General features: G+C 41.7%; 2 protein-coding genes across 3 annotated transcripts; one reads left to right on the top strand and one right to left on the bottom strand.

The window, feature by feature from the left end:
• The first annotated feature begins 83 nt into the window (after positions 1 to 83).
• On the top strand, positions 84 to 2,153 carry LOC137816063 (uncharacterized). The gene is made up of 2 exons (XM_068619162.1): positions 84 to 240; positions 1,183 to 2,153. The coding sequence occupies exons 1-2, from the start codon at positions 84 to 86 to the stop codon at positions 2,151 to 2,153; spliced, it is 1,128 nt and encodes a 375-aa protein (XP_068475263.1).
• Positions 2,154 to 10,345: 8,192 nt separating this feature from the next.
• LOC137814342 (pleiotropic drug resistance protein 1-like) lies at positions 10,346 to 25,170 on the bottom strand. 2 transcript variants are annotated; one of them, XR_011081633.1, is made up of 24 exons: positions 24,585 to 25,170; positions 24,350 to 24,470; positions 24,156 to 24,244; positions 23,983 to 24,067; positions 23,714 to 23,873; positions 23,530 to 23,606; positions 15,956 to 16,009; positions 15,776 to 15,866; positions 15,368 to 15,669; positions 14,987 to 15,268; positions 14,583 to 14,899; positions 14,342 to 14,502; positions 14,152 to 14,255; positions 13,915 to 14,071; positions 13,764 to 13,835; positions 13,531 to 13,658; positions 13,122 to 13,454; positions 12,519 to 12,809; positions 12,357 to 12,440; positions 12,120 to 12,253; positions 11,734 to 11,961; positions 11,474 to 11,645; positions 10,814 to 10,908; positions 10,346 to 10,731 (listed from the first exon to the last, which is right to left on the bottom strand). XR_011081633.1 is itself a non-coding variant. In XM_068617030.1 (24 exons), exons 1-24 carry the CDS (start codon positions 24,887 to 24,889, stop codon positions 10,465 to 10,467), a joined length of 4,269 nt encoding a protein of 1,422 aa, XP_068473131.1. In that variant the 5' UTR covers positions 24,890 to 25,165; the 3' UTR covers positions 10,346 to 10,464. The 2 variants fall into 2 exon arrangements, 1 of the variants encoding a protein (XP_068473131.1); XM_068617030.1 differs by having other exon boundaries at positions 10,814 to 11,068; positions 24,585 to 25,165.
• Between the last annotated feature and the right edge of the window lie 1,998 nt (positions 25,171 to 27,168).

Raw genomic sequence — 27,168 nt, forward strand, 5'->3', positions numbered from 1 at the left:
CGTTATCTTTGCTTGAGCTCCGACACCTATTACCAATCCGACCGTCTTCTGTTGCTTTTCCTCGTCCGTCTTCAAGGTTAGTCATGTCTGTCCTTGCCGAGTCTCCCCCGGCTTGCTCGTCTTCTTCGTCTTCTTCCTCTTCTTCTTCTTCTTCTTCTTCTTCTTCTTCTTCTGGCCAGGCTTCCCCTGTCGGGGAAGTGGAGAGGGTTCCCTCTCCAGGCTTGGTGAGGGAGGACGCTGGTAATGCGTTCGACCGCTCGGCCCCTTTTGAGGGGCCGCGCCCCCATGTAGGGCCGGCCTGGGTAGATCCCCGGGTATGTGAGGTGTCGTCCTTCTTTCTTACCGACGCCTCTGTTGGCGCATTTTTGGATGAGGTTCCTGTTTTGAAGGCTTCGGCCGAGGAATCCTTGATGGCGTTCGGTCCTTGCTCTTTGGAGGACCGCGTGTATCGGGAGCGGTCATCTACCGAGCCTCCTTTTTTCTTCATGTATGCTTGTCTTTTTTCGGACTTGCACGTGTCTCTACCCTTCGATGCCTTCACGGCCGGGGTTCTGAAGGAGCTGAACGTGGCTCCGACTCAGCTCCACCCCAACTCGTGGGCGTCGATGCAAGCGTTCCGCATTGTTTGCCGGACGTTTGGGTTGCGCCCTCTTCCCTCCTGCTTTCTTCATTTCTATTCGTCACACCCGGCCAAGCTTGTCAGCTGGCAATCGCTGGTCAGCCGGGCGGGCAGTGTGTTGTTCAAGCCCTTCACGGCCTCTTATAAGAACTTCAAGGAGAAGTTTTTTAAAGTGTACGTGGAGCCGGCTGGGACACGTTATTTTTTTGATGAGGTTGGCCGGTCCCGCTTCCCTCTTTTTTGGTCGAGGAGTCCGACAAAGATAACGGATTGGCCAAGGCCGGCGCATCCGAGCGAGCATGAGCGGCTCGTTTTTTCTTTATTTGATAGTCTCCCCAGGAAGCTCCCCGCACGACCGCTCATGTCGTTGTACAATGCGACCGATCGCGCGGAGGCTTTCGAGGGTATGTTCTTTTTCATGCACTTGGCCTTGTTATATATATATATATATATATATATATATATATATTTATTTTTATTTTTATTTTTATTTTTTATTTATTTATTTATTTATTTATTTTTTTTGCCATGTTCCGACTAACCGTTTCTCGTTTGGTTTGTAGAAATCACCAAGAGAGAAGTTCCCCAAGCCGTCGGGATGCTTCATTCTTTTAAAAACAAGTTGAACGAGAAGAGAGGGGCCACCAGTGCTAGGCCCCGGGCGGAGGAGGCTGGCCCCTCCAAGAAGCGTAACCGCGAGGGCGGCAACATTGCCCGGACAGTTAGGGCGGCGGGTCAGATGCCCACCCCCCCTCCCGCAAGGTCTGCTAGGCCGACTCCCCCTCCGACTGATGACTTTAACCGCCCCATTCCGACGGGGGTGGCGGTCCCCTTGGCCACCGCGGGCGGCTCGATGCTCGCGCTTGGGGATGACCGGTCCTTCTCCAGGGCCGTGAGCTTCAAACTGCCCTCCAACATTGAGGGTGAGATCCGGTCGGTCCCTAACGACGACCTCCTGGACGGCGGCATCGAGATGATCTGCCGGGGTCTATTCTTGGCACGCCGGGGTGCAGACGCTCGGAAGAGCCGGGTCGAGGACATATCGCGCCTCGAACACGAACTCCAGGAGGCCGGCCACAATCTGAAGCAGGCCATGGAGGCCAACACAACTTACGAAAAGAAGTTGTGTGCTCAGGGGGCCGAGCTGGAGCTGCGTCAGCAGAGGGTGGCCGAGCTGGAGAGGGCCGATGCCGAGAAGGCTGCGGAGGTTATTCTCCTTCGCAAGGCGTTGGAAGATGCCGACCGTAGGGCCCGCTTGAAGGAGGAGGAAACTGCGGCCGAAAGCGAGGCCAGGAGGGTGGCGGAGGCCGAAGTTCTGAAGACCATGGAGGACACCATGGTGCTCATTGGCCAGAGCTTCGATCTTGCCGTCCGACAGGCTGAGGTGCTGTATGGCGGTCCACCTCCATCTGGTCAATTTGACCAAGACATGGACGTTGTGGATGGCCGTATGGTCCCTGCAGCGGCCGGTCCTCCTCAAGTTGAAGAAGTTGAAGCTGACCCCTCTAATGAGGTGTTGAATATCGTAGACTAGGCGGTCAGCTTTACTTTTAGACCCCTGGGGCCGGGGTGTGGCCCCCACCTTTTTTCAATTTTAATATAAGTTCTTTTCTTTAATTGTTTCTTCATTTTCTGGACGATCGATCCTTTACTAGCCGATTGGACTTGAACCTGTAAACTTGACTCATAATATTAACGGAGTAAAAAGAACGGAGCAACCGGTCGGTGTGTGTAAGCAATTAACTTGAGAACTAAAATCAACCAAGTGATTGTAACGAAGTTCGGTAGGTGGACTTGTGTCGATCGTTGTGTATGTCCCGGGAGGGTATGCCGACTAAGGCTACATCCTGGCCGAGTGAGTTCGGGAGGGTATGCCGGTTAAGGCTACATCCTGGCCGAGTGGGTACGGGTTCGGGAGGGTATGCCGGTTAAGGCTTCGTCCTGGCCGAACCGTTATTGTCGTTCATTGTATACACTTATATATGAAACGCCTCGTTAAAACCTCTCCGACCGATAGACAGGCCGGGCGAGGAAAGAGTGCGTATATTTTATTCATGTTTAGCTGAAATAAAACTTTAGGTGCGTGGCATTCCACGTCCTAGGTACAATTTTTCCCGATAGGTGCTCTAAATGGTAAGCTCCCCCTTCTCCCACTTCCCGGATTCGGAATGGTCCCTCCCAATTTGATGAGAACTTGCCGTCCGACTTCCTAGCGTTGCTGCGCATTCTCCAGACGAGGTCACCTTGCTGAAAGCTTCTGGGCTGGACCTTCGAGTTGTATCTCCTTGCCGCTCGGAGCTTGCACGCCGCTTCTCGTATCTTGCTCTTATCTCGAAGCTCGTTCAAGAGGTCGAGGCCGACCGCCAGACTTTCCTTGTTGAGGGATAAGTCGAAGAGTTGGCGTCGGATGGATGGCTCCCCGACTTCTACTGGTATCATGGCCTCGGTGCCGTACGTGAGGCTGTAAGGGGTTTCTTGTGTGGTGGATTGTGGGGTGCAGCGGTATGCCCATAAGACCTCGGGCAGTTCCTCCGTCCATCTTCCCTTGGCCGTGCCGAGCCTCTTCCTTAGTTCGTTCAACAAGACCTTGTTGGCCGCTTCGGCTTGTTCGTTCGTCTGTGGGTGTTCGACTGAGCTTGTGAGGGATTTGATGCCGAGGTCGTCGTAGAAGGTCATGAGGCCTTGATCGATGAACTGCCGGCCGTTGTCGGAGACTATTGAGTGTGGTATGCCGAACCGGCATACTATGTTTTTCCATACGAAGTTTTGGACGTTTCGGGCGGTGATTGTGGCTAGTGGTTCGGCCTCTATCCACTTGGTGAAGTAATCCACCGCGACCAGCAGATGCTTTGTCTGGCCTTTGCCTGGGGAGAATGGGCCGATGATGTCCATTCCCCACATAGCGAACGGCCAGGGCGACGTCATACTATGCAGTTCCTCTGGTTTTCGGTGGTGGAGAGGGCCAAACTCTTGGCATTTTTGGCATTTCTTGACGTAGTCAGCACTATCTCCGTGGACGGTCGGCCAATAATACCCTGCGCGGATTATTTTGGCTGCCATCGTTCGGGCTCCGGAGTGGCTCCCGCATGCCCCTTCGTGGATCTCTTGCAGCACATACTGGGATTGCTCCTTGGTGAGGCACTTTAGGAGTGGCGTGGAGTACCCCCTTCGGTATAGATCCTGACCGATCATGGTGTACCGGGCGCACTGCCGTCTGATGTTCTTCTCTTCCCCCGGCTGGCATGTCCCATGCTCCAAGTACTGAGTGATTGGGGTCATCCATGTGTGGGTCTCGGTGACTGTCATGCACTCGGCGTCGCCCACACTCGGCTGTGCTAGTCGCACCTGGACGACCGATCGATGGTGGCTTTGTTTTTTCGTGGATGCCAGGCGAGAGAGTGCATCGGCGCGCTCGTTTTCCTCTCGTGGTATGTGTTGGACCGCCACCGCGTCGAATTTGGCCATGATGTTACGAACGGTGTGGTAATATCGTTGGAGGAGGGGCTCCTTGACTTCGAATTCTCCTTTGATTTGGCCGACGACCAGCTGGGAGTCGCTCTTGCATGCGACCTCTCGCGCGCCCAGGTCATTCGCCAAGTTGAGGCCGACCAGTATGGCCTCGTATTCCGCCTGGTTATTCGTTGCCTTGAAGGAGAACTGGAGGGCTTGCTCAATCAGTAAGTCCCCCGGCCCTTCGAGGATGACCCCGGCTCCGCAGGCTGTTTTATTGGAAGAGCCGTCCACGTAGAGGACCCATTTGGTTGAGACTTCTGTGTTCTTGGGGAGCTCGGCTGCGAAATCCGCTAGGCATTGGGATTTGATGGCGCCCCTCGGTTCGTACTTGATGTCGAACTCTGAAAGCTCGACCGACCACCCTATCATTCGTCCTGCAAGATCGGGTTTAGACAAAATTTTATATATGGGATAGTTGGTCTTTACCCTGATTTCGTGGTTCTGGAAGTATGGGCGCATTCTCCTTGCCGTCAGCACTAGGGCTAGTGCCACCTTCTCTATCATTTGGTACCTGGTCTCGGCTGCATGGAGCGTCCGGCTGACAAAGTATACAGGGTGTTCTTCGCGGTCTACCTCCTGGACAAGGGCGGCACTTACTGCCTCCTCCGATACCGCTAAGTAGACCACTATGGGTAGGTCTAGGCGGGGCTTCTGGATGACGGTCGGTAAGGACAGGAATTCTTTGAGCTGGCCGAAGATTTGCTCGCATTCCTCGTTCCAGCTGAATTTCGAAGTTTTGCGGAGCATAGCGGCTATCGGTCTGATCCGTTCGGCGAGGCGGGGTACGAATCTGGACAGTGCTGTCAGTCGGCCAAGCAGCTGTTGAATTTCCTTCAAGTTTTTTGGGCTCCTCATCTCCGTTATGGCCTTGCACTTGTCGGGGTTTGCTTCGATTCCTCTGTGGGTCAGCATAAAGCCGAGGAACTTGCCGCCTTCGACGCCGAACGCGCACTTCTCGGGGTTAAGGCGCATGTTGACCTTTCTTAAAGCGTCGAAGACTTCTTGTAGATCTTTGATGTGTTGGCCGCACGAGTCGGACTTCACCACGATGTCGTCCACGTAGACTTCTACGCTTCGGCCAATCATCCCCTTGAAAATTTTGTCCATGAGCCTCTGGTAGGTAGCTCCGACGTTTTTTAGGCCGAACGGCATCACCTTGTAGAAGTAGTTTGCACCGTCCGTCGTGAAGGCCGTTTTACTTCTATTGCTATGGTGCATGCTGATCTGGTTGTAGCCGGAGTAGTCGTCCAGGAAACTCAATATCTTGTGGCCGGCCGCTCCGTCTACGAGCCGGTCGATGTTAGGGAGGGGATATGAGTCCTTGGGGCACGCCTTGTTGAGGTCCTTGTAGTCTACGCACATCGCCATTTGTCGCTCGGCTTTTTAACCATCACGACGTTGGCTAGCCAAGTGGAGTATCGTGCCTCGGCTATGAAGCCGGCTTTCAAGAGCTTCTCGGCCAAACTTCTGGCTGCCAATCGCTTGTCTTCTCCATGGTTCCTCTTCTTTTGTGCGACCGGTCGGGCTTCTTTGTATACCACGAGGCGATGGGTGATGATGTCCGGGTGGACGCCTGGTACATCGGCCGTCGTCCACGCAAATAGGTCTACGTTCCTCTTGAGGGTTTGGTGAACGAATTCTGCATCGGCGGCGGCCATTGCCGTGCCTATGCTTATATACCGATCCTTCCCATCGAGTTCGGCTTGTCGCAGCTCGTCCTTGGCCTCAAGTCTCGGCTCAATCTCCCTGGGATCCAGGTCTGCCATGGTGATGCCCTTCTTGGGTTGGGGCGAGTGTCGGCGGGGGCTTCTACCACGGCCGGCTATCTTTCGCCTGGGCGAGCGGCTGTTGCTGGGCCCCTGTTGTGTGGGCTCGACCCGCAGGCTCTCGGCGTAACATTCTCGGGCGACCTTTTGATCTACATGTATGGTCAGGATGTCGCCCGAGAAGGAAGGGAACTTCATTGCCAGATGGGGTGTGGAGACGATCGCTCCAAGTCTGTTGAGGGATGACCTGCCGAGGAGGATGTTGTAAGACGTGTTGGCGTTTATGACCAGGTATCTAATTTTGAGGGTTTTGCTAGCCCCTTCCAGGCCGAACGTCGTGTACAACTCTATGTACCCCCTTGTCCCAACGCGCTCCCCTGAGAAGCCGACCACATGGTCGTTGTAGGGCATCATTTCCTCCTCTGGTATTCTCATGGCTTTGAAGGTCTTCCAGTATAGTATGTCGACCGAGCTCCCTTGGTCCACGAGGGTCTTTTTGATCGTGAAGTTATCGATGTCGACCGATATCACCATGGGGTCGTCCTGGGTTGGGTCTATCCCCTTGAAATCTTCATCTGTGAACGTGATTGGTGGCATCCTTGGTCGGACGAAGACAAGATTTACCTGGTGGACGGCGCGGAGGTGCTTCTTGCGTGCGCTGTTAGTACTGCCTCCGCCACCGAAGCCTCCGGCTATGGTGTTAATCACTTCTCGGCCTCTGCGGGTGTCGGTTTGTGGGGGGTCGTCTCTTCGTCCCCGTCGGTCTCCCCGCCTGTCGCCATCTCGTGGGCCTGGGGGGGTTCGGTCTCGTTGATAAGTGTCTAATTTCAGTAATATTTCATATTAAAATATAGGCACTTATGAGGATTTATTGCTAATTTACATATAAAATAATCCCTAATTTATGAATTTATACCTTTTTACATTTTTTATGATCTTTATTTGAATAAGAGTATTTTATTCCCAAATTTGGTGTTAATTGCAGATTTCTAAGGAAGATTGGAGATTTGGATTAAAGATTAATGATTTGAGCTAAAAAGATAAAGATAGAAGGTCCCAGAATGGAAAAGATGCAAAGAAAGATTGGGCCTTTTTTTTATGTTTTATCATTTAGCCCATTAGCGCGACACAATAAACAACCTAACCCTAGAAAACTAGGATAAATAGAGGGCTAGAGGCTCAAACTTAGTGTGCCAGATTGAGAGGAAAACACCATAGAGTGAATTGTAACCCAATTGGGAGAATGGAAGGTGATAGAAGTATGCGTGGCTAATTCTACCCTTTGGGATTAGGAGTAATCTGCTCAAACTCTTATGTATTGAGGTGATATTTTATATATTAATATTCAGTTCTTGATTGATTATTGGTATTGTTGTTTTACTTTTAATTCTCTGTGACAAATTGAGAATCTTAAATCTGACCGGGAGGTATTTTTAGGATTCGGACCTAAACAACAATACTTAACATATTTGAGTGCTAGGAATAGACTTGAAATGTTAATTGCTATTAAACGTCTGAGCTTCGTTCTAAGTTGTTCTTATAAGTATGCGAGGGATCGATAGTTGGGGAACATTCTTAAGGATTTTATATGCGAGGAATCGATATAAATGATTTTTATACGGGCATCAATTTCAATTAAAGAACTTAATATTAACATGCTAATCAAAATACATGAGAGTGAGAGAGATGAAACTTAATCCCAATTTTTCCAATTGAAGCAACTAATTCTTTGTTTGTTTTCTTATTGATCAGTGCCAACATAATCACTTCACACTCTTTTTTATTGTTCTGTTGTTATATTTAGCGAATATTGTACTCAATGATTCACTGTTCTTTGTGGGATCGATATCCGTCCTTAGGGACAATTATTACTTCTGACAAACGCGGTGCACTTGCCGTAAAAAGTCATCACTCGTCTCTTGACCGTTTGCTCCTTGCATGGGGAGCGGCGCGTTTCTCGGGTTCCGCGCACGAAACGCCTGAGGTGTCCGGCTTGGATAAGCTCCTCAATTTTGTCCTTCAGGGCTTGGCACTCCTCGGTAGAATGGCCAGTATTCTTATGGTATCGGCACCGTTTGTTGCGGTCGGCGTTTTCTGGGCTCAAGGCCCTTCGGGGCGGTGGTATTAACTCGGCGCTCAGGGCCTCTTGTAAAATGTTGCTCCTTTCGGCGTTCAAAGGTGTGTATCGGGAGAAACGGGGTCCCCGATTGTCCTTTTTCTGATCCCGACCGGTTCGGGATCTTCCTGACCGCTCTCTATCTTCTTTTTTTTCCCCGCTTGCCTCGGCTCGGGCGTTGTTTCTGAATTCACGAAGTTCCTCCAACTGCATGAACTTGGCCGCTCGACGTCTAAGGTCGTCCAGATTGGTAGCAGGCTGCATGCACAGGCTGTCAAAGAACGGGCCAGGTCTGAGGGCGGTCAGCATGTGGTGCATCGCCACCTCAGGGCTGAGGTTGCGAATGCTCATAGCGGTCTTGCTGAACCGGTCGATGAACGTTCGGAGGGATTCTCCCCTTTCTTGACGAATGCCAACCAGGGCTATGGACGTCAGATGGTGGGGGCGGCTGGTTGCGAACTGTATGTCGAACTTGGCTACCAGCGTTTCGAAGCAGTCTATTGAGTGTGCCGGGAGTATGGTGAACCAGCTCAGAGCGCTGCCCTTCAGTGAGGTTGGAAAGACCCGGCAGAATACTGCGTCGTCTGTGGTGTATAGGCTCATATGGGTCGTGTACGCGTCCACATGCTCATCTGGGTCGGTCGTCCCATCGTAACGGTCCCTGTTAAAGCCTTTCCACTTGTCTGGCAAGGGGGTTTCCATGACACGGTCGGTGAAGGGATGGCGTCGGTCCGGGCCCGCTGGAGCGGTGGTGTTGATGGTCTTGCTGGGGTGGGATTCCCCATCCATTTCCAGGGTGAAATCATTCTTGGTGTCTTTCTCGGCCTGGACGCCGGCCCCGGTGGCGTGGGACCTGCCGGCCTGATTAGTCATGGCGAGGGATGGCACCCCCTCGACCAATCTTTTCATCCGCTTGTTTTCTTCTTGGAGGTTTTTGATCTCCTCTTCATTCTTCTTAGCCGTCTCCTCATGTGCCTTCTTCATCTCTGCTAGCTCCTTCTGAAGGGCAATCATCATTGTTGTTTGGTTTGCTTCAGTCATGCTTGCCATGCTGCGGGTTGATACCATCTACTGCTGTGGTTGTTGCTGGCTCTCCTCGGCCCCACGGTGGGCGCCAATTGTTCTCGAACTAGGTTGGGGACTGGGAGAACTATTGCCTTCGAACGTCACTCGGTCGGTCGTGCTTCGCTTCCTCCTTCGGTCCTTCTTTCTGGATGACTCCTCAGGCGGGTGGTGTACCTGCAGATGGCACTCCAACGCTCAAGTCAGTGGGGTATCGTATTCGGCTGGCTGGAATACTGTAGATAATGACGTACCTTGTTCCTTGGAATGCGTGATATTTATATTACCTTGATGGGCCCTCGCTGTTGGGCCGGATTAGGGGGTTGCTTAGCGATTAGGGTTGGATTAGGCCGTTTCCTAATCATAGGTTAACCTTCGTTAATTGGGTCAACCTTTGACTTGAGCTCTCTGTGTCGGTCGGCCACGTATGACACATAGTCGACCTCGTACCTTGGAGTATGATCTTGACAAATAAGTTGACCGGGTTTAGGGACCGGTCGGTCATCGGTTTGAAAAATATTATTAATTTTTATTTTATTAATTATATTAATATTGATAATTATATTCATAAGTATAATAATAATCATAACATGACAACAAAACTTGATTGGTGTAATGGTTAAAGTTTCTATGGACATTCTTCAAGGGACTTGTAAACATTATCTATAAACGGGTTGGACTCTGAGCTAGATCTCTAATAAGATATCATTTACAAACTAAGTTTTTTTAGAAAGGGAAGAGGTGCCATATAGGTAGATATCATCCTCTTTATTTGTAAACATTATCTATAAACGGGTTGGACTCTGAGCTAGATCTCTAATGAGATACCATTTAGAAACTAAGTTCCCTTAGAAAGGGAAGAGGTGCCTTGGGATCCCTGTATAGTATCCATTTTAATTAATTTAATTCTTTGCTGATAAAAAAAAATTGATTTCTATTTGATGATTTTATTGTAGTGTAAGTTTCTACTTTCTTTTCTTTGTGTTTTGTGTTCTTTTTCAAAAAACAACAAGAAGAAAAAATGGAAAAGATAAGGCAAGGTTACACTGGTGCAATGGAAAAAAACAGAGAAAATTGTTTCAACATGGTTGGTGAGAGATGAATGGCACAACTTAGACCGAAAGAAAGGAAAGATGGATCATAACAACAACTTTACTGTGATATTAATGAAGTTTTTTTTTTCTTTTTCATTTTTGTTAGTATCATTTTAAGAGTGAGTTATCCTCTCTTTCGTCCTTTTCGGAATCAACTGTGATTTCTAGGAAACTATTTAAACTGTTTATGATACACTTAATTGATAAATAAAAAAATTACAGTAGTGAGCTATGAAGATATTTTCTTACAAATGTTACGATGAACATTTCTGTACGAAATACTTGAATGGTTTTCTAGCGCCGCTGGAAATTAAACATTTTCACTGATATAGCAAAGACCAATGCAAAAACTACTGTGAATGCAACCATCACAACTGCAACCACTCCAAGAAAATCATGCTTGAAACCAAAGTAACTTCTCACAAAGCCTTCCACTGTTGTTGTCCCATCACTGGATTCAAGGCTTTGCTTTATATCTCCATACTGTGAAGCCACCAATCCATACAAACTCCAAGAAACTGGATTTGCCCAACTGCACCACCTCCACCATACTGGGATCCTCTGGTAGACCATGCCAAAAAGGAATATGTTTAGAGAGTATGAATCTACTGAGCACTAAATATGAAAGGAAGACGAAACTTACTGGCCGTGGGACTATGAATCCTGAGAAGATATTCCACATTGCATAAAATCCTGAAGAAACTGTATTGGCGATGGGTAGGTTAGGGGTCACTGCCACTGCCATCATTCCATAGTAGGTGAAGTACAGGAAGGTAAAGTACATGAAGAATAGGCACCACAAAAATTTAGGCACAGTCCACTCATAACCAACCATTGCATAAATTATAATGCTATAGACTACAGCTTGTACAAGTACATATGGGAGCTCAATCAGAACCTGCAACAGCAATATAGATTAGAAAGAAGGAATGCAGAGGTAAATTATTCACTCTTAATGAAGTAAATAGAAGTAATAATTTCAAATCCTGATGATAATCACCTTAATTACTAAGACAGACAAGTTATCAATTAGCTTTGGATTTGACTCCTCTTAAGGAGTTACTTTCTTTAGAGTTTAGAGATTAACTAATCTTGGTTGTTGACGAAAAACTTAATGAATAAATTAATAACACATTCATGATTTTTATGCATGTATACATAATATTAACAGTTGGCTTTTCATCAGTGATTGAGATCTACATATTTTTCCTTCATTTTCTATATCAAGTGTTGTGAAGATTATGATTTAGGATCAAATAACACTCAAATAAAAGACATGTATTTAGAGAGTGGAATTGCTTACCTGGGCAAAAGCATATGGAAAAGCTGAATACATTCCAGCTGCTCTCTCCCTGTAAAAGACTGTCCGTTCAACAGTAACTACTGGCTGCACTGCACTAGAATTCTTCATACTAAGCAGGAGAACAGCAATATACATGGAGCCCGTGACATTGAAAAGATCTTGTTGCTTTTCACTGCAATAATTGATGGGGAAGTTTTATGTTTGATGAAATAGTCGCAACAAAACAAATGAGAATGTCAAAGTTTTTTGTTTGATCTTACATTTTGGAGCCAAGGTTCCAAAACATGCTTCCAAGAAAAACAGCTACGGTAGTGGAGAATAGAAATCTTAGAGCAGTGTATTGAGAATTGCGCCAATAAGACCAATGTTGTTTCCATAAGCAAGCCATGCATTGGGTGAAAAATGAAGTTGAGTACTGTGAAGGAAAATAAAGGTCTTTCGAACCAGAAGATGGAGTACTCAATTCTTTAACAAGTGCTTTAGTTCTTCTGAGGGAAATAACAAAGACCATATATCAGCAACCATTTTACTTCTGAACTGAAAATAATTCTAATAACAAACATAACATTATAGCACTTTTAGACCTTTTAAGTGCCTCTATCTGTTCGAGTCTGTAGTTATTATTACACTATACAACTGGAAATACCTGTATAACTCTGAATTTTTATACACCTCAGCAAAATCAATCCCCAATTCCATTTCTTTTGCTGAACTTGTGACTTCCAATATCCATGTTGCTGGATTATAGCCATCTTTAATCTTACCGATACCTTGGATTTCCTACAGAATAAAAGTGTGCATGAGTGAAACTTTAGCATGAAGATTGATTTGAAGCAAAACATGAGTTCAGAATTCCTAATTTTCATAGCATTTATATTTTCACCTCAAAGTAACTAATTAAATTGGAAGAACGACGTCCAAGTGGCCCCGCATATATCTCTTGTCCCCCTTGCTTCATTAGAAAAATCTGCATTTTGTCGTGACAAAAGGGTTAGAAACTTGGTACGGAAAGCAGAATAAAGTTGCTGTACTGATTTTGTTTCACCTCATCAAATGATTCAAATATGTCTATGCTAGGCTGATGGATGGTACAAACAACTGTTCTTCCAGTGTCTACCGTGTTCCTAACCGTTCTCATGACAATAGCAGCTGCTCTTGCATCTAGCCCAGAAGTTGGCTCATCCATGAATATTATGGAAGGATTTGCTACAAGTTCAACTGCAATTGTCAACCTTTTACGTTGCTCTATTGAGAGACCATTAACACCTGGCAACCCTACTAATGCATGCCTTAGTGGTTTCAGTTCCACAAGTTCCATGACTTCCTCAATGAACATCTGCAACCATTAATCAGCGTCAAACATCGAGGTATTTTTTTTGGTTTAAACACTTATAATTTTGTTTCCTTTGTTATTTAGGACTTAATAATTCCAATCATGAATGGTAATAGATTCTAATTTTGGTTTTGGCGGTTACAAATTACTGTGAAAATTTGCTTGCAAACTCTAAGCCACATTAGACAAGAATGCAGAATTACTGAAATGGTTACTTCATGGCAACCTCAAGTTTTCAAACTAGTTGGCAGCCTTTGTTAAACTACAATGAATTAGCATGAATGACTGTCAAAGACATAAAATTTAGATACCAACCTTTCTGGTTTCAGCATTGATGTCTGGGGACAATCTGAGCCATGCTGAATAAAGCAAGGATTCATACACAGTAACATGAGGAGAGTGGATGTCGTTTTGCTCACAGTATCCTGAAATTCTTGCAAATGTTTCTTGCTTTTTCTGATACCCAGAGATTGTGATATTCCCTACAACATATCCTGCGGTTTTTCTACCAGCAAGTACATCCATCAGAGTTGTTTTGCCTGCTCCGGTGACACCCATTAGAGCAGTGAGAACACCTGGCCTGAAGGATCCACTCACACCCTTCAAAAGAACCAAATTATTCTCAACAAGTCCTTGGTTCCTCATTTCCTGCAAGTATTTGATAATTTTTAATTCACAATATATGCATGTTTTTTCGAATGGTTTAATTTTGTTTCTACATTACCTGTGGCATGTCCACAGCATATGTTACGTCATCAAAGGTGATAGAATGTGGTTCAAAAGGAAGAACCATTCCTCTATAGCCAGACGGAAAAGCATGAGAAGATGTATTTCCACATATACTTTGTCTCACTATGAAGTAGTTCCAGCGTTATCAATTAAATGTAATGTGAATTGGTAATGAACTATTAGCAATATAGAGTTGACTATGTTATCTGTTGTTAAGAGAAGAAGTACCTTTATTACTACCACCATTTTTCTCATTGTTTTCAGGTTCTTCGGATATAAAAGCATGTCGCTTCCCAGGTGCTGCAAAATCAATTTTATCAAATTAATAGGTAGATTTACCTCATATGGTTTATTAAATATTTAAGCTGAAGACCCTCACTACTCAAATACATAAGAGCAAGGATGTAGCCAAAGTTGAAAAGTAATGTATATCCAATCAAAACCACAACGCCTATCCAAAACCAATATGATTGGATGAAGAATCCCCGTGATTTTAAAACTTCGACTCCAAGAGGCTCCGAAGAGTTAGTTAGAACCTATAATAAAAGATTATGTTCAGATATCATATTATTTATATAATAAAGAAGACATACAGGTATATATTATTTAAACTTACATGTCTCCATCTCTCCGCAAGGAACTCGTTATTTACCATAGCATTCTGTCCATACATCATAGGTGATGTCCAGAAGCTCCATAACCACCACTTTTTTATGTTGCCTGCAACCATAAAGAAGACAAAGGTGCATTGTTAGTGTAGAACATAATGGAAAGCATGGGGTTGGTCTATTTTGTATCTATGGTACCTTTTGATAGAATAAAACCACTCGTAGGAAAAAGGAAGGTCACTGTAAATGACCCAAGTGCTAAAGCTGCATTCAATTCCCTCCCTACTCCTGCAAGAAATCGGAATAATGCGGAAGCCATCTGGTTCACCACTAAAAGAACTAGGTATTGTCTAAAAAATCTGCATTAAGATAGAAAATGAGACTAGAAAGATCAACGAGCATGGTTGTTGAGTATGTGTCAACACAAAGTTGTTTTTACCTTCCAATATTTGTGTCAAATCCAATGACATAGTAGGTTGGGAATAGCCAAACGGCAACTTCTACAAAAGTCATAGGGATTTTTAGGATCCATGCAGGCAGAGCATATGCCCATGAAGGAAAAAACAGATTATCCCTTTGCTTGTAGAAAACAGGAAGTTTTAAAACAACCATGGGAATTTCAGCAAGTCCATTGAACATAATCACAATAAAGCCAAAGAACAATGCACCGACATATATCCCGCCATCAATCACTGAGTCTCTGCGCATCTCAGTCCGGAGGAAGATGGTCATGGTAATAAATGCCATTACAGCAACCTAAATGGAGGGAGAAGCTATGAGTAAAACAATAATAGCATTAGATGACACGACAATATAATGAACCGTTCTATTTTCCAATCCTACTTGGCTCAGCCTGAAGGTGTGAACAAATGAATTGCGCTTCATAAGTAAATATTCTCTAGATAAGCAAGCTTTTAACAGTTCCCATTTCCCCACTCCAAACTTTTTGGTTGTCAAAGCAGCTGGGTGACTCTTAGACTTGTCAAATTCACTATCAAGTTCTTCACGAAGGCTTCTCCCAACATGAAATGACTTTAGTGCCTCGGAGAATTCTTTCGCTCTGACAAATCTATAAGGTTGATCTTCGTGTGCCCAGTACTGTTCCTGGTCTTTCCTTGATGTTACCTATAGCATATTAATCAATGGTCACAACTAAATTTATAAAACTCTCTTATACCGGTGCAGACAGATTACATTGTTGAGACAATACTCAAGGACACTTACTTCTTGCAAAAAGTCTGCCACACCTTTCCTCTCGGGACATTGAAAACCCATTGATTCGAAAAATTGAAGCACATATTCGCGGGGACCCTGGTACACTATATGACTATCTGAGAGTAGAATAATGTCATCAAAAAGATTGTAAGTCTCGGGCGCTGGCTGCAGGAGTGAGATGACTGTGGTTCCTTTGAGAATGTGAACAAAATGCTTGAGTGAATTCACAATTTGGAAGGTTGTTGAGCTATCCAAACCAGTAGATATTTCATCCATGAATAGATCTTTAGCTGGTCCAACCAGCATCTCTCCTGCATTAATAAGTTTATAATGATTAAACTTCTCACATACATTCATTTAATTGAGTGATGTAAAGTTGTAGACTTCGTGATTGAAAGAAAAGAAGTTTTGGTTTACCTGCTGTAAGGCGTTTCTTTTGTCCACCAGAGATCCCTCTTAACATTGTATTTCCTACAACTGTATCAGCACATGTCTCCAGTCCTAAAATCTGCAAATACAAATTAGACATTAAAATAAAATATTGTAATGAGTGGATCACGATGATTGGAGAAGCTTTAGAAAGAATAGATTTTATACCCTTAGGACGTAATCTGTTATCAAATTTTCTTTCTGGCCTTCCGTTGCTACAGCCTGAGTATTAAGAGTCAAAAGGACAACCAGTTAATATCTGTAAGATTTGAATGGGAGATTCCTTTAGAAAATGAACTTGGTATAGTTATATCTAGTGCTTTTGTAAAAAGGGATAGAAAGGATGCCCGGGTGTGGAAAAGCGATGAATCGGAAGTTTTACGGTGAGGTCTGCATATGAATGCCTAGTTAAAGCTGATAGGAGCCCACAGATTGATGCTTTCAAGTATCTATGGAAGACTAAAACGTTCCCTAATGTGGTGATCACAGCATGGAGGGTGATGTTGGGTAGAGTACCCACTAGAGAGTGTTTGAGGAAAAGAGGGGTGATGCTGGACTCTATGGTATGCGCTATGTGTCAGTCCGAGGAAGAGTCGTGTCAACACCTCTTCCTGGACTGTAAACATGCCCAGAGTGTGTGGGCCTTGTGTTATAGATGGATTGGAATTTTTTCTGTCCAACACAATGACTGCTTAACCCACTTTGAGAGTTTCCACTTGATCCAAAGCAGTAATAAACAAAACCTGGTGTGGAAAGGGGTGTGGGCAAATATAGTCTGGTGTATATGGGAGCATAGGAACTCAGTTGTGTTCAACCAAGGTGTGGTAGATGCGGAAGAGGTGTTCCAGAACGCACAGCTTAAGTCGTGGTTATGGACGAAGCATAAAGCGCATAATGTTAATTACTGTTTTGCATATTGGGTTTTGAATCCAATGGTATGTATTACTAGTTTTAAATAAAAGGGTTGGTGTGCTGGTGCTGGGTGGGTTTCTGTTGTTATGTGGACTGGCTGCACGGGTGTTGGGTGGTTCTATGGGTGGGAGGTCATAGGTGGTGCAGTAGCTGGTGGGGTGGTTAAGTGTGATGGAGTGTAAAGGGTCTGTGTACCAACGGGGAGCAGGACTAAGGGGTCATTTGGGGTTCAGAATAGATGATCCCACGTTGTTGTCTTGGTCCAGGTAATTTTTGGAAGAAGAGGATGGAAAGTCAATCTCAAATTCTATCTTTAGGTAGTAAGTGATCTCCTTTCTATTGAGGAGTGCATCGGTGTTGTCCCTGGAGGAGCTGGCATGATCTTAGTACAAAGATTCAGGTACGAAAGCAATAAGTACAGATTGTGAGAGTTGAGAAATGTATTGAGGAAAGGTCCTTGTTATCAACACAATTCTCTATATCTGGGTCTGGTAGGCTGCGTTGTAATATATATGTTGAGTGGAGGCAGAGAGTGGTGAGTGGAATATGAGTCAAAAGAAGTAAAGATGATGAAAAGGAATCCTGAGTTTTGGAGGTCATCAAAAGAAGAGTGGCACCATAGATGACATGTGTTGTTGGGTTATTAACATGCTACTCATGGGTGGAATACCTGATAGCTCTGTAATTACAACTCTGTACTTAAATGAGGGATGTATGACTGGTGTTGTTATGCCCCACGAACGAGAGGTTGCTATGGCTGGAAGGTAAGAGAGAGCGGGTAGATAATGTGGACTTTGGATTGTATCAAGGCGAAGTTGAGGAGAAGGGCTTAGTAGTATGGAGAATCACAGTAGCTAAAATATCGTGGGAGTAGGTTCTGTTTGACGTGGACCGTGGTTTGAGGTAAGGTGAAGTGGAGTAGAAGGGGTAGACAGATGGAGGCTCCCAACATATCAACTTTGATGGTAATATGGAGCGGAGAGTAGATCTTTGCTGGGATATACGAAATCCTAGAGTTTCTTTGACGGGTCTTGCAAAGGAGTATCTTAGGAGTTGCTAATGTCAAACTGGAAAGTGCAGCTTGGACCAGTCTTGGGTGCAGGTTTTATGAGTCTCTTGCAGGTGCAGGTATAGGGGTGTCTCAGGGGCAAAATATAATTTAGATGGAATGTTGGGCTGATTCTTTGGAAGGTTCTGAGGCAACCATGGATCACAAATGTCAAGCTTATCCTGCCTAAATGAGTGTTATCAGGTGGTGGATGGTATGGAGGTAGGACTGATATAGGTGAAGCATAGGAGAGGTGATTGTGAAGTCTAGATGTCGGTAACAACCTTCTTGATGCAGCCATAATACCAACAGGTTATGCTGCTAGAATCTTGGATTGTGGGTGGTGAACTACTTTTATTTCATCCAGGTGTGGGGCAATCAGAATGTGACATACCGCTGGTTGTGGCCATGTTTTAGTTAATTGGCACTATATTGGAAAGTGCTCTTTTGCTTTTAATTTTGCTTCTACTAGCTTTTTTGGTTTGATTGTTTAGTAGATTCTGGGTGCTCTGAATGTGTTAGTTGAACTCAATTCATCCCGTTTAGGAGCACCTATCTGATGTATACGGGTTGGGACACCCCTGAAGTGTCCCATTTTACATTTATTCATTCTTTGCTGATAAAAAAAAAGTTAATATCTGTATGGAAAAAAAGAAACTGATGATTCACCTATAACTAGTTGAGATGGCAACTTTTAGAGTTGGTGCCCTAATTTTTTTTGAGAACTTTTTTAGTATGCTCTTGTGCTAGGATCTTTATATGCAATAATATATTCAATTTTCAATATAATGAATTGTTTGTCCTCTGCCCGTGTTTTATTTCCTGTGAAGAGTTTTCTAAGTTAAATCTGTGATTATTCTTTCTACTTTCTTTATCTTCACATTATTTTTATTTAGTTACTTCTTTGTTTTGCTTTTCGTATATCTAATTTATCACTTATGTTTTTTTCAATAGTGTTGAATAAACTTTAAATGTTAGTTTGTGGGTTTTAAAATTAGATGTTATTAGAAAATAAAAGAATGGGAGTTTTGATATAAGAAAGGTCAAAAGTTGTGAGTGAGATTTTATTATGTTGTTAGTGGGGTTTTAAGGTCATAATGAAGATTTTTCTATAAGAGCTTCCTAAAGCCTATAAATAGGATGTCGTTGTAAGATATACCACAGAAAGAAAACAATACAAGAAGAAGAGTGTTTCTTTAGAGAAAATCCAAGTGAGTGGTTGTCTGTTTTTTTAATTTGGTATCAAAGCCAATGACAAATGTGACGGTCAAATATCGCTACCACGATTAACGAAGGTGACCAGATATGATAACTGGAGCATTCAAATGAAAGCTCTTCTCGGTTCTCAAGATGCATGGGAGGTGGTCGAAGAAGGTTTCGAAGAACCAACAGATACCACGAATTATACGGCGGCTCAAACCAAGATGTTGAAAGAGACGCGATCAAAGGATAAGGCGACATTTTACACGTTGTTTTGAGCCGTATGAGTCGGAAAGTGTATCTAATTGCATCACGCGTGTGCAAACTGTGGTGAATCAACTCAACCGAAATAGTGAAACGTTGACCGATGCACGAGTTATGGAGAAGATTTTGGAAATATTAACCGACAATTTTGAGAGTATTGTGTGCGCAATAGAAGAGTCAAAGGACCTAATGACGCTCACAATTGACGAGCTTGTCGGTTCTCTCGAGGCACACGAGCAACGAAAGAAGAAGAAGGAGGAGGAAACGCTCGAGAAAGCACTTCAAACCAAGGCGTCGATAAAAGACGAAAAGGTACTCTGTCATCAAAATTCTCAAAGTAGAGGGCGTGGCCATGGAAATCGTGAAAATGGTCGCGATGGTAAAGGAAATAGTCATGAAGGGTACTATAAGGAGAAGGAACAGTCGAGCCAACCAAATTGGCGTGGAAGAGGACGTGGTCGAGGAAGAGGCGGTCGATCAAATTACTCCAACATCAAGTGCTACAAATGTTACAAATATGGTCACTATGCAAAGGATTGCAACTCCGACAAATGTTATAATTGTGGTAAAGTGGGGCATTTTGCAAAAGACTATCGATACGATATAAAGATACAAGAGACAACGAACTTAGCCTTGGAAGACGAAATGAATGAAGGTATTCCCTTGATGGCTCAAAATGAAGTCAGCGTTAACAATGACACTCTGTGGTACCTCGACTCGGAAGCAAGCAACCATATGTGTGGTCACGAGTACCTATTCAAAGAGATGCAAAAGATTGAAGATGGTCATGTGTCATTTGGAGATGCATCAAAGTGAGGTCAAGGCCGAGGTACGGTTTGCTACTTACAAAAAGATAGCTTAATTGGGTCACTCCAAGATGTTTATTACGTACCAGACCTCAAGACCAACATTTTGAGTATGGGGCAACTCACGGAGAAAGGTTACTCAATATTTTTAAAAGATCGGCTACTACACTTGAAGAACAAGCAAGGGCGTTTGGTTGCTTGAATCGATATGGCAAGAAATCGAATGTACAAGCTGAATTTGAGAAGCATACGAGAAAAATGTTTGCAAGTCAACATAGAAGATAAGGCATCGTTGTGGCATCTCCATTTTGGTCACCTACATCATGGTGGCCTAAAAGAGTTAGCGAAGAAGAATATGGTGCACGGGCTACCCACATGGTACGAGGGAAAATTTTGTGAAGAATGTGTGCTCAACAAGCATGTGAGAACCTCATTTCCAAAGAAGGCTGAGTATTGGACTAAGCAACCTCTCGAATTGATTCATACTGATATATATGGACCAATTACTCTAGAATCCTTCAGCGGTAAAAGGTATTTCATTGCCTTTATCGATGATTTCCCACAAAAAACTTGGGTTTATTTTTTGAAAGAAAAATTTGAGGCATTCGATGTGTTCAAAAAGTTCAAAGTGATGGTCGAGAAGGCAAATGATAGATAGATAAAAGTTGTACGATCCGATAGAGATGGCAAGTATACTTCGACGACTTTCATGGAGTATTGCAAGGAGCAAGGCATAAGGCAATTTCTAATCGCGTCGTACACTCCTCAACAAAATGGTGTGGTGAGAGGAAGAACCGGACCATTCTCGACATGGTTCGATCAATACTTAAGAGCAAAAAGATGCCAAAGGAATTTTGGGCAGAAGCTATGCAATGCGCCATCTATGTGCAAAACTGATGTCCACATGTGAAGTTAGATGATCAAACACCTCAAGAAGCATGGAGCGGACAAAAGCCGACAATTTCTCATCTCAAAGTGTTTGGTACTGTGGCTTATGCACACATACCAAATCAACAAAGATTGAAGCTCGAAGACTAAAGCAAAAGGTATATTTTTATTGGGTATGATGAGAAGACAAAAGGATACAAGCTCATTGACCCGATAAGCAAGAAGGTGATGGTGAGTCATGACGTGCGAATAAATGAAGCAAGCAAGTGGGATTGGAACAATTCTTCAGAGGTTATGATTGAAGTTGGAGAATCATTCGTCGTTGCACCGACAAATAAAAATTCCAAAACTACCGATGATGAAGATGAACCACACGACAACCTAAAATGCGAAGTTTGCAAGATTTGTATGATTCGACAAATGAGGTACACCTTGTATGTCTTTTGGCAGATGCAGAAAACATCAGCTTTGAAGAGGCGGTGCGAGACAAAAAGTGGCAAACTGCCATGGATGAGGAGATTAAAGTGATTGACCGCAACAACACATGGGAGTTAACAAAATTTCCAGAGGGAAGTCAGCCCATTGGTGTGAAGTGGGTATTCAAGAAAAAGATGAATGCTCAAGGCGAGATAGAGAGGTACAAGGTGCGACTTGTTGTGAATGGATACATATAAAAGGAGAGAATCGACTACGATGAGGTGTTTGCTCCCGTTGTAAGAACGGAGACTATTTGATTGCTCATTTCCCAAGAAGCTCAATTTAAATGACCGATATTTTAAAAGGATGTCAAGTCGTCATTCTTGAATGGTGTGCTTGGAGAAGAAGCCTACATCGAACAACCACCCGAGTACATGAAAATCGGAGAAGAGAAGAAGGTGCTAAAATTGAAGAAGGAACTTTACGGGTTAAAGTAAGCACCGTGGGCATTGAATACTCGTATCTATACATACTTCAAAGAGAACGGGTTCAAGCAATGTCCTTACAAGCATGCTCTTTACGCAAAGAACAGTGGAGGTAACATGATATTTGTTGCTCTTTATGTTGATGATCTTATTTTTATGGGTAACAATAATGAGATGATAGAAGAGTTTAAGGGCACAATGAGACGAGAATTTGAGATGACAGATTTGGGATTGATGAAGTTTTTCCTTGGTTTGGAGGTTAGACAAGAAAAGATGAGTACTTTTGTATCACAAGAGACATATGCAAAAGAGATTTTGAAGAAGTACAAGATGGAAAATTGCAACCCAATATCAATACCAATGAAACCAGGTGCAAAACTCTCAAAGTTCGATGGAGGAGAATGTGTCGATGCAAGTAGATACCGGAGTTTGGTAGGAAGCCTTCGTTATCTCACATGCACGAGGTTGGATCTTTCATTAAGTGTCGGCATCATAAGTCGATTCATGGAGGAACCGATTTACTCACATTGGAAGGCGTTGAAGCGAGTTCTACGGTACATCCATGGTACTGTATCACTCGGATTGTTCTACTCAAAAGCAGAAGATTACAAGTTGGTGGGTTACTCTAAGAGCGATTGGTATGGAGACATAGATGATCGAAAAAGTACATCGGGATATGTATTCTTTATGGGCAACACAACATTTTCTTGGCTTTCAAAGAAGCAACCGATCGTGACGTTATCGACGGGTGAAGCTGAATATGTGACAGCATCTTGGTGTGTATGTCATGTGATATGGCTTAGAAACTTGTTGAGCAAGATGGAGCTAAAGCAACTAGATGCAACCGTGATTCAAGTTGACAACAAATCAGCAATTGAGTTGGCAAAGAACCCAGTGAACCATAAAATAAGCAAATACATTGATGTACGTTTTCACTTTATTTGTGATCATGTGAAGAAAGGAAGTGTGGAATTGGTGCATGTGGCAAGTCAGGATGAAGTTGCGGATATCTTCACAAAACCGCTACCGAAAGTACTTTTCGACAAATACAAGAAGAGGATTGGCATGATGGATGGTAGAAACATTTAAGTTTATGGGGGAGTTTTGTTGAATAAACTTTAAATGTTAGTTTATGGATTTTAAAATTAGAAGTTACTAGAAAATAAAAGAATGGGAGTTTTGATAGATGAAAAGTCAAAAGTTGTGAGTGAAATTTTATTATGTTGTTAGTGGGGCTTTAAGGCCATAATGAAGATTTTTCTAGAAAAGATTCCTAAACCTTAGGACTCTATCAGTTGTAAGATATACCACAAAAGAAATACAAGAAGTGTTTCTTTAGAGAGTTTGTTTTTATTTTTTCAATATGGTGAATTGTTTGTCCTCTTCCCGTATTTTATTTCCAGCGAAGAGTTTTCTAAGTTAAATCTGAGATTATTCTTTTCTACTTTCTTTATCTTCACATTATTTCTATTTCTTCTAATTTGTCACTTATGTTTTCTTCAAAAGAACCCTTCTGGAAGAAAAATTTTGCAATTAATAGCAAGAAGTTGAAGAGGAGAGGAATGTCCAAAATTGAACAGGGCATTATAGTAACATTGCTAAGCTGTCATACTTCTGTCTTTGGCTTGAATGGCTATCAGTAAACAACAATATAAAAAAGGCTTAGGGATGAAAGTCAAATGGGAAAAACACATTCCTTACAAGTGATGTACTCTTTGTTACCTTCATGTAGACATCAATATCTGGATCAGGCATGATATTTGCCTCTTTTTCTCTTCTCGACAATTCTGCAAGCAAATCTGCATAAAGCCAAAATGTATACACATAATCAAAACACGTATAATGTTAGCATGTGTTTTGAACATTGAACATGAACAAAAAATAATTATTCATGCTGCAGATTAACCATAACGAGGTCCAACTCCTTGCACTCTTGCTGAGAAGGCCAAGGTTTCTCTGACCGTCAACTCTGCAATATGAAGATCATTTTGATTGACATACGCTGCTGTTCTTTGGGGTACAAACTCATCCATCGCATGACCATTATAAGTCACCTTTCCAGAAAACTGATCAGGAAACCACACTAAATCACCTAGAGATCCAAGATTAAAAAAAATAGAGAAAAAACAAGAAATATTTTTCGAAAAAAAAAATTATTTTCTTTGATGCCCCAACCTTTAACTTTGGATCAAGTCTTGCTGCCAAGGCCAACAATAGTGTGGTTTTTCCAGAACTTGGAGGGCCCAAAAGTAATGTCATTCTGAACAGTAGGAAATGGAAACATTATATTGGTTCCGAAGGTGCTGGTTAATTACCACTTTATATATATAGAACACCACTTTCATTACCTGCCAGGCTTTATTATTCCACTGACATCCTGGAGAATATGTATATGTTGTTTTCTACTTTGTAGAATATGAAGAGAGTTCAACATACCCTTTTAACGAAAATAAGTGAAACCAAATATTCAACATGTTAGAACTCCTTCTGTAAGGTCAAGGTGCATGTTCTACTAAATATGAAAGCTGGTACCAATACTCACCTCCACAATATTCACCATGAAGTTAGCGAAGGTAGGCAAAGCTCTAGTTCCTACACTAGCTTCTGCTTCCACATTCAAGTCCTCAAACCGAACCTCTATTGTCGGAAGATCAATTCCAACTCTGATATCATCCAATCCAAGGAAGCAAAATAGGAGGAGGAGAAGCCACCATGAGTGCATTTCTATCAAACACAACTTCATTAGAATCAGGAACAAAAGAGAATGGGAGTCTTACCTATCAATTCGTTCCCTTAGCTTGAGCAAAAACTTCTCATTGTCCTCTTCAGCAGTTCTGATCAGTCTTTCAAGTAAAACTCTTCTTTCTTGCAACCCAAGTTTGTGCACATCAATCTCATTCACTTCCCCTTCGGATGAAGTGAACAAAGCTTTCCTCATACGCGAAACGGTGGGAAGTTTCTGAATGGCAGCCCATTTGAGAGCCTCTTCATCATCCTCTTTGTGCAATGAGTTTGAGAAGATATCTGCATTGTCCCTCGAAATGGATGAACTACCATTTCTGAAACTATCCCCACCCTCCATTCAACCGGACCCAATAACAAAACAAATAGAACTTTTAACCCTACTGCAGCCACCGCTAGAACCTAGTAACTATTTTCCAGAAACAAAAGCATTTTCAGTTTGTTTTGCCGATGTTTTCATGTGGTTGAAAAGATCCAATTATTTTCCCTGAATATGGGACACAAGATATATATGGAAATTGAGGAAGGAATTAAGAACATGCAGTTTTAGCAGAGTTAAATATGGTGGGAGGGTTTTTGAAGTGGCAACATATGCATATCTGCGCACATATTTGTAGCCACCACCTTTACGTGGTGAAGATGCAACAGTATTTTATTACTTCGCCCGAGCCAAATCTATGTATACTTAATAAACATAATTAGAAACTTTTGCCATGTGTCATCACCACAGTTTTTAAATAAATAAATTAAAATAATTATTTACTAAAAGAAGAAACCTAAAACGTGGCACACAAAGAAGACTATTTCGTGAATGATTGATTGTCTGCAAGACACGTGTACAAATGCATAAAGTGCTTTGAAGAAAGTGTTTTGAATACATCTGGCGCACTCAGAGACAATTGGCAAAGTCAGAAGGGGATTAACGTTTTCCTTTTTCTCTCAAGAAACCCTCAAGGTGTTCTGAACAAAGGAATTAGGGTTTCATATTGATGTTGATCTCTTTAAATTTTTTGCTGCTGTTATGTGCAATATTTTTCACTAAAAAAAATAGTATTATTTATGAATTTGTATCTAAATTTAACATTATTTACATATATTATCTTAATTCTCAATTTACTTGACTTTAATAAAAATATCCAACATAAGAATTAAATTAAATATTGATGCTAAATGTAAGAATGAAAAAACATTATCTATATATATTATTTTAATTCCGAATTTACTTGACACGTGCGACTTAATAAAAATATCCGACATAAAGACTAAATTAAATATTGATGCTAAAGGTAGGAATGAAAAAGGTAATTATATATATTATTTATGTTTATACATGGTTTATACTAGTTTTATAATGTTTAGTTTTTTATTTATTTTTTATATTTATTTCTTATATATTAATATTTTCTTTGTTATTTATTTATTTATTTTCTTCTTTACATATTATATATATTTAATTATATAAATTATAGTTTTATACAAAATAGTAAAAAAAAACATGTCTAATAAATCAACAAAACTTAGGAAGGGATGAAAACAAAATTATATGTTAAGGGACTTAAAAGGAGACAATAAAATTGTTTTTTTAAGTAGAAGCTAACCTACCAAATAATGAAATTCGAGTTATTCGTCTGGATAAAAAAAAATTTACATAAATTACTTTTTTTTTTATACTTGAACGATTTATTTATTTATGTATATATTATACTATGTTTTTATTAATTTTAATATGTTTAGTTTTTTTATTTATTCGTATATGTGATGTTTATTTCTTAAATATTAATATTTATTTTGTCATTTTTTATTTATTTCTTATTTACATTTATATATATCATTACAAGAAAATTATTAAATAGTAATCAAATTTATAGACAAAAAATAATTAGTCACTATATTGACTAAATTAGATATTAATTTAGAGACTAACAAAATATTGATACCTAATGTGGTTTCTATTATTAATAAAATAATTCAAAATAATTTTTAAATTGGTATCTAAATTAACTATCAAATTTTTTCTACTAGTATTTTAAATTCTAAATTAGTCTCTAAAAGATTAATAGTGACTAACATAATCCTCGCTCATTCTTATTCAGTTTCCGAATTCAACCCATAATTTATTTCATTTAATTAAGTATTAAATAAAATTATTATTTAATGCTAGTTTAAATGCTAGTTTAATGCTAGTTTAATCCACGCTCATTCTTATTCAGTTTCCGAATTCAACCCATAATTTATTTCATTTAATTAAGTATTAAATAAAATTATTAATGCACGTTATCTCTATAAATTCAATATTTACTATATATTTATAACAATATAAGATGGAGATTCGTGAATATCCTACACGTCATATTCCTATCTTACTGTTAATTATATTTTGTATGCAACACAACAATAATGAAAAAGAAAAAAGAATATTAGATATATAAATTATCCGTCAACTAAAAATAACTACAGATATTTCAACTACTTCAAAATATAATTATACTTATTTTTTTATTTATAACTAGTATTACTCTTCTATCATTATTTGTATTCAAATTATAAACTACACATCAAATGTAAAAAAATAATAACATACAAACATCGTGGATATTAATTTAATTAAAACAAGATATA

The sequence above is a fragment of the Phaseolus vulgaris genome, chromosome 1 (genome assembly GCF_000499845.2).
Source record: "Phaseolus vulgaris cultivar G19833 chromosome 1, P. vulgaris v2.0, whole genome shotgun sequence".
Lineage (NCBI taxonomy): Eukaryota > Viridiplantae > Streptophyta > Magnoliopsida > Fabales > Fabaceae > Phaseolus > Phaseolus vulgaris.

Excerpts from the sequence above, each read along its gene's own strand:
- LOC137816063 (XM_068619162.1), top strand. The coding sequence starts at position 84 with ATGTCTGTCCTTGCCGAGTCTCCCCCGGCTTGCTCGTCTTCTTCGTCT. Across the intron at positions 241-1,182 it reads CTTGGTGAGGGAGGACGCTG|AAATCACCAAGAGAGAAGTT; the intron begins GTAATGCGTTCG and ends TTTGGTTTGTAG.
- LOC137814342 (XM_068617030.1), bottom strand. The coding sequence starts at position 24,889 with ATGGAGGGTGGGGATAGTTTCAGAAATGGTAGTTCATCCATTTCGAGG. Across the intron at positions 13,659-13,763 it reads AAATGGTGGTAGTAATAAAG|TGAGACAAAGTATATGTGGA; the intron begins GTACTTCTTCTC and ends ACTACTTCATAG. Across the intron at positions 11,069-11,473 it reads TTCCATATGCTTTTGCCCAG|GTTCTGATTGAGCTCCCATA; the intron begins GTAAGCAATTCC and ends TTGCTGTTGCAG.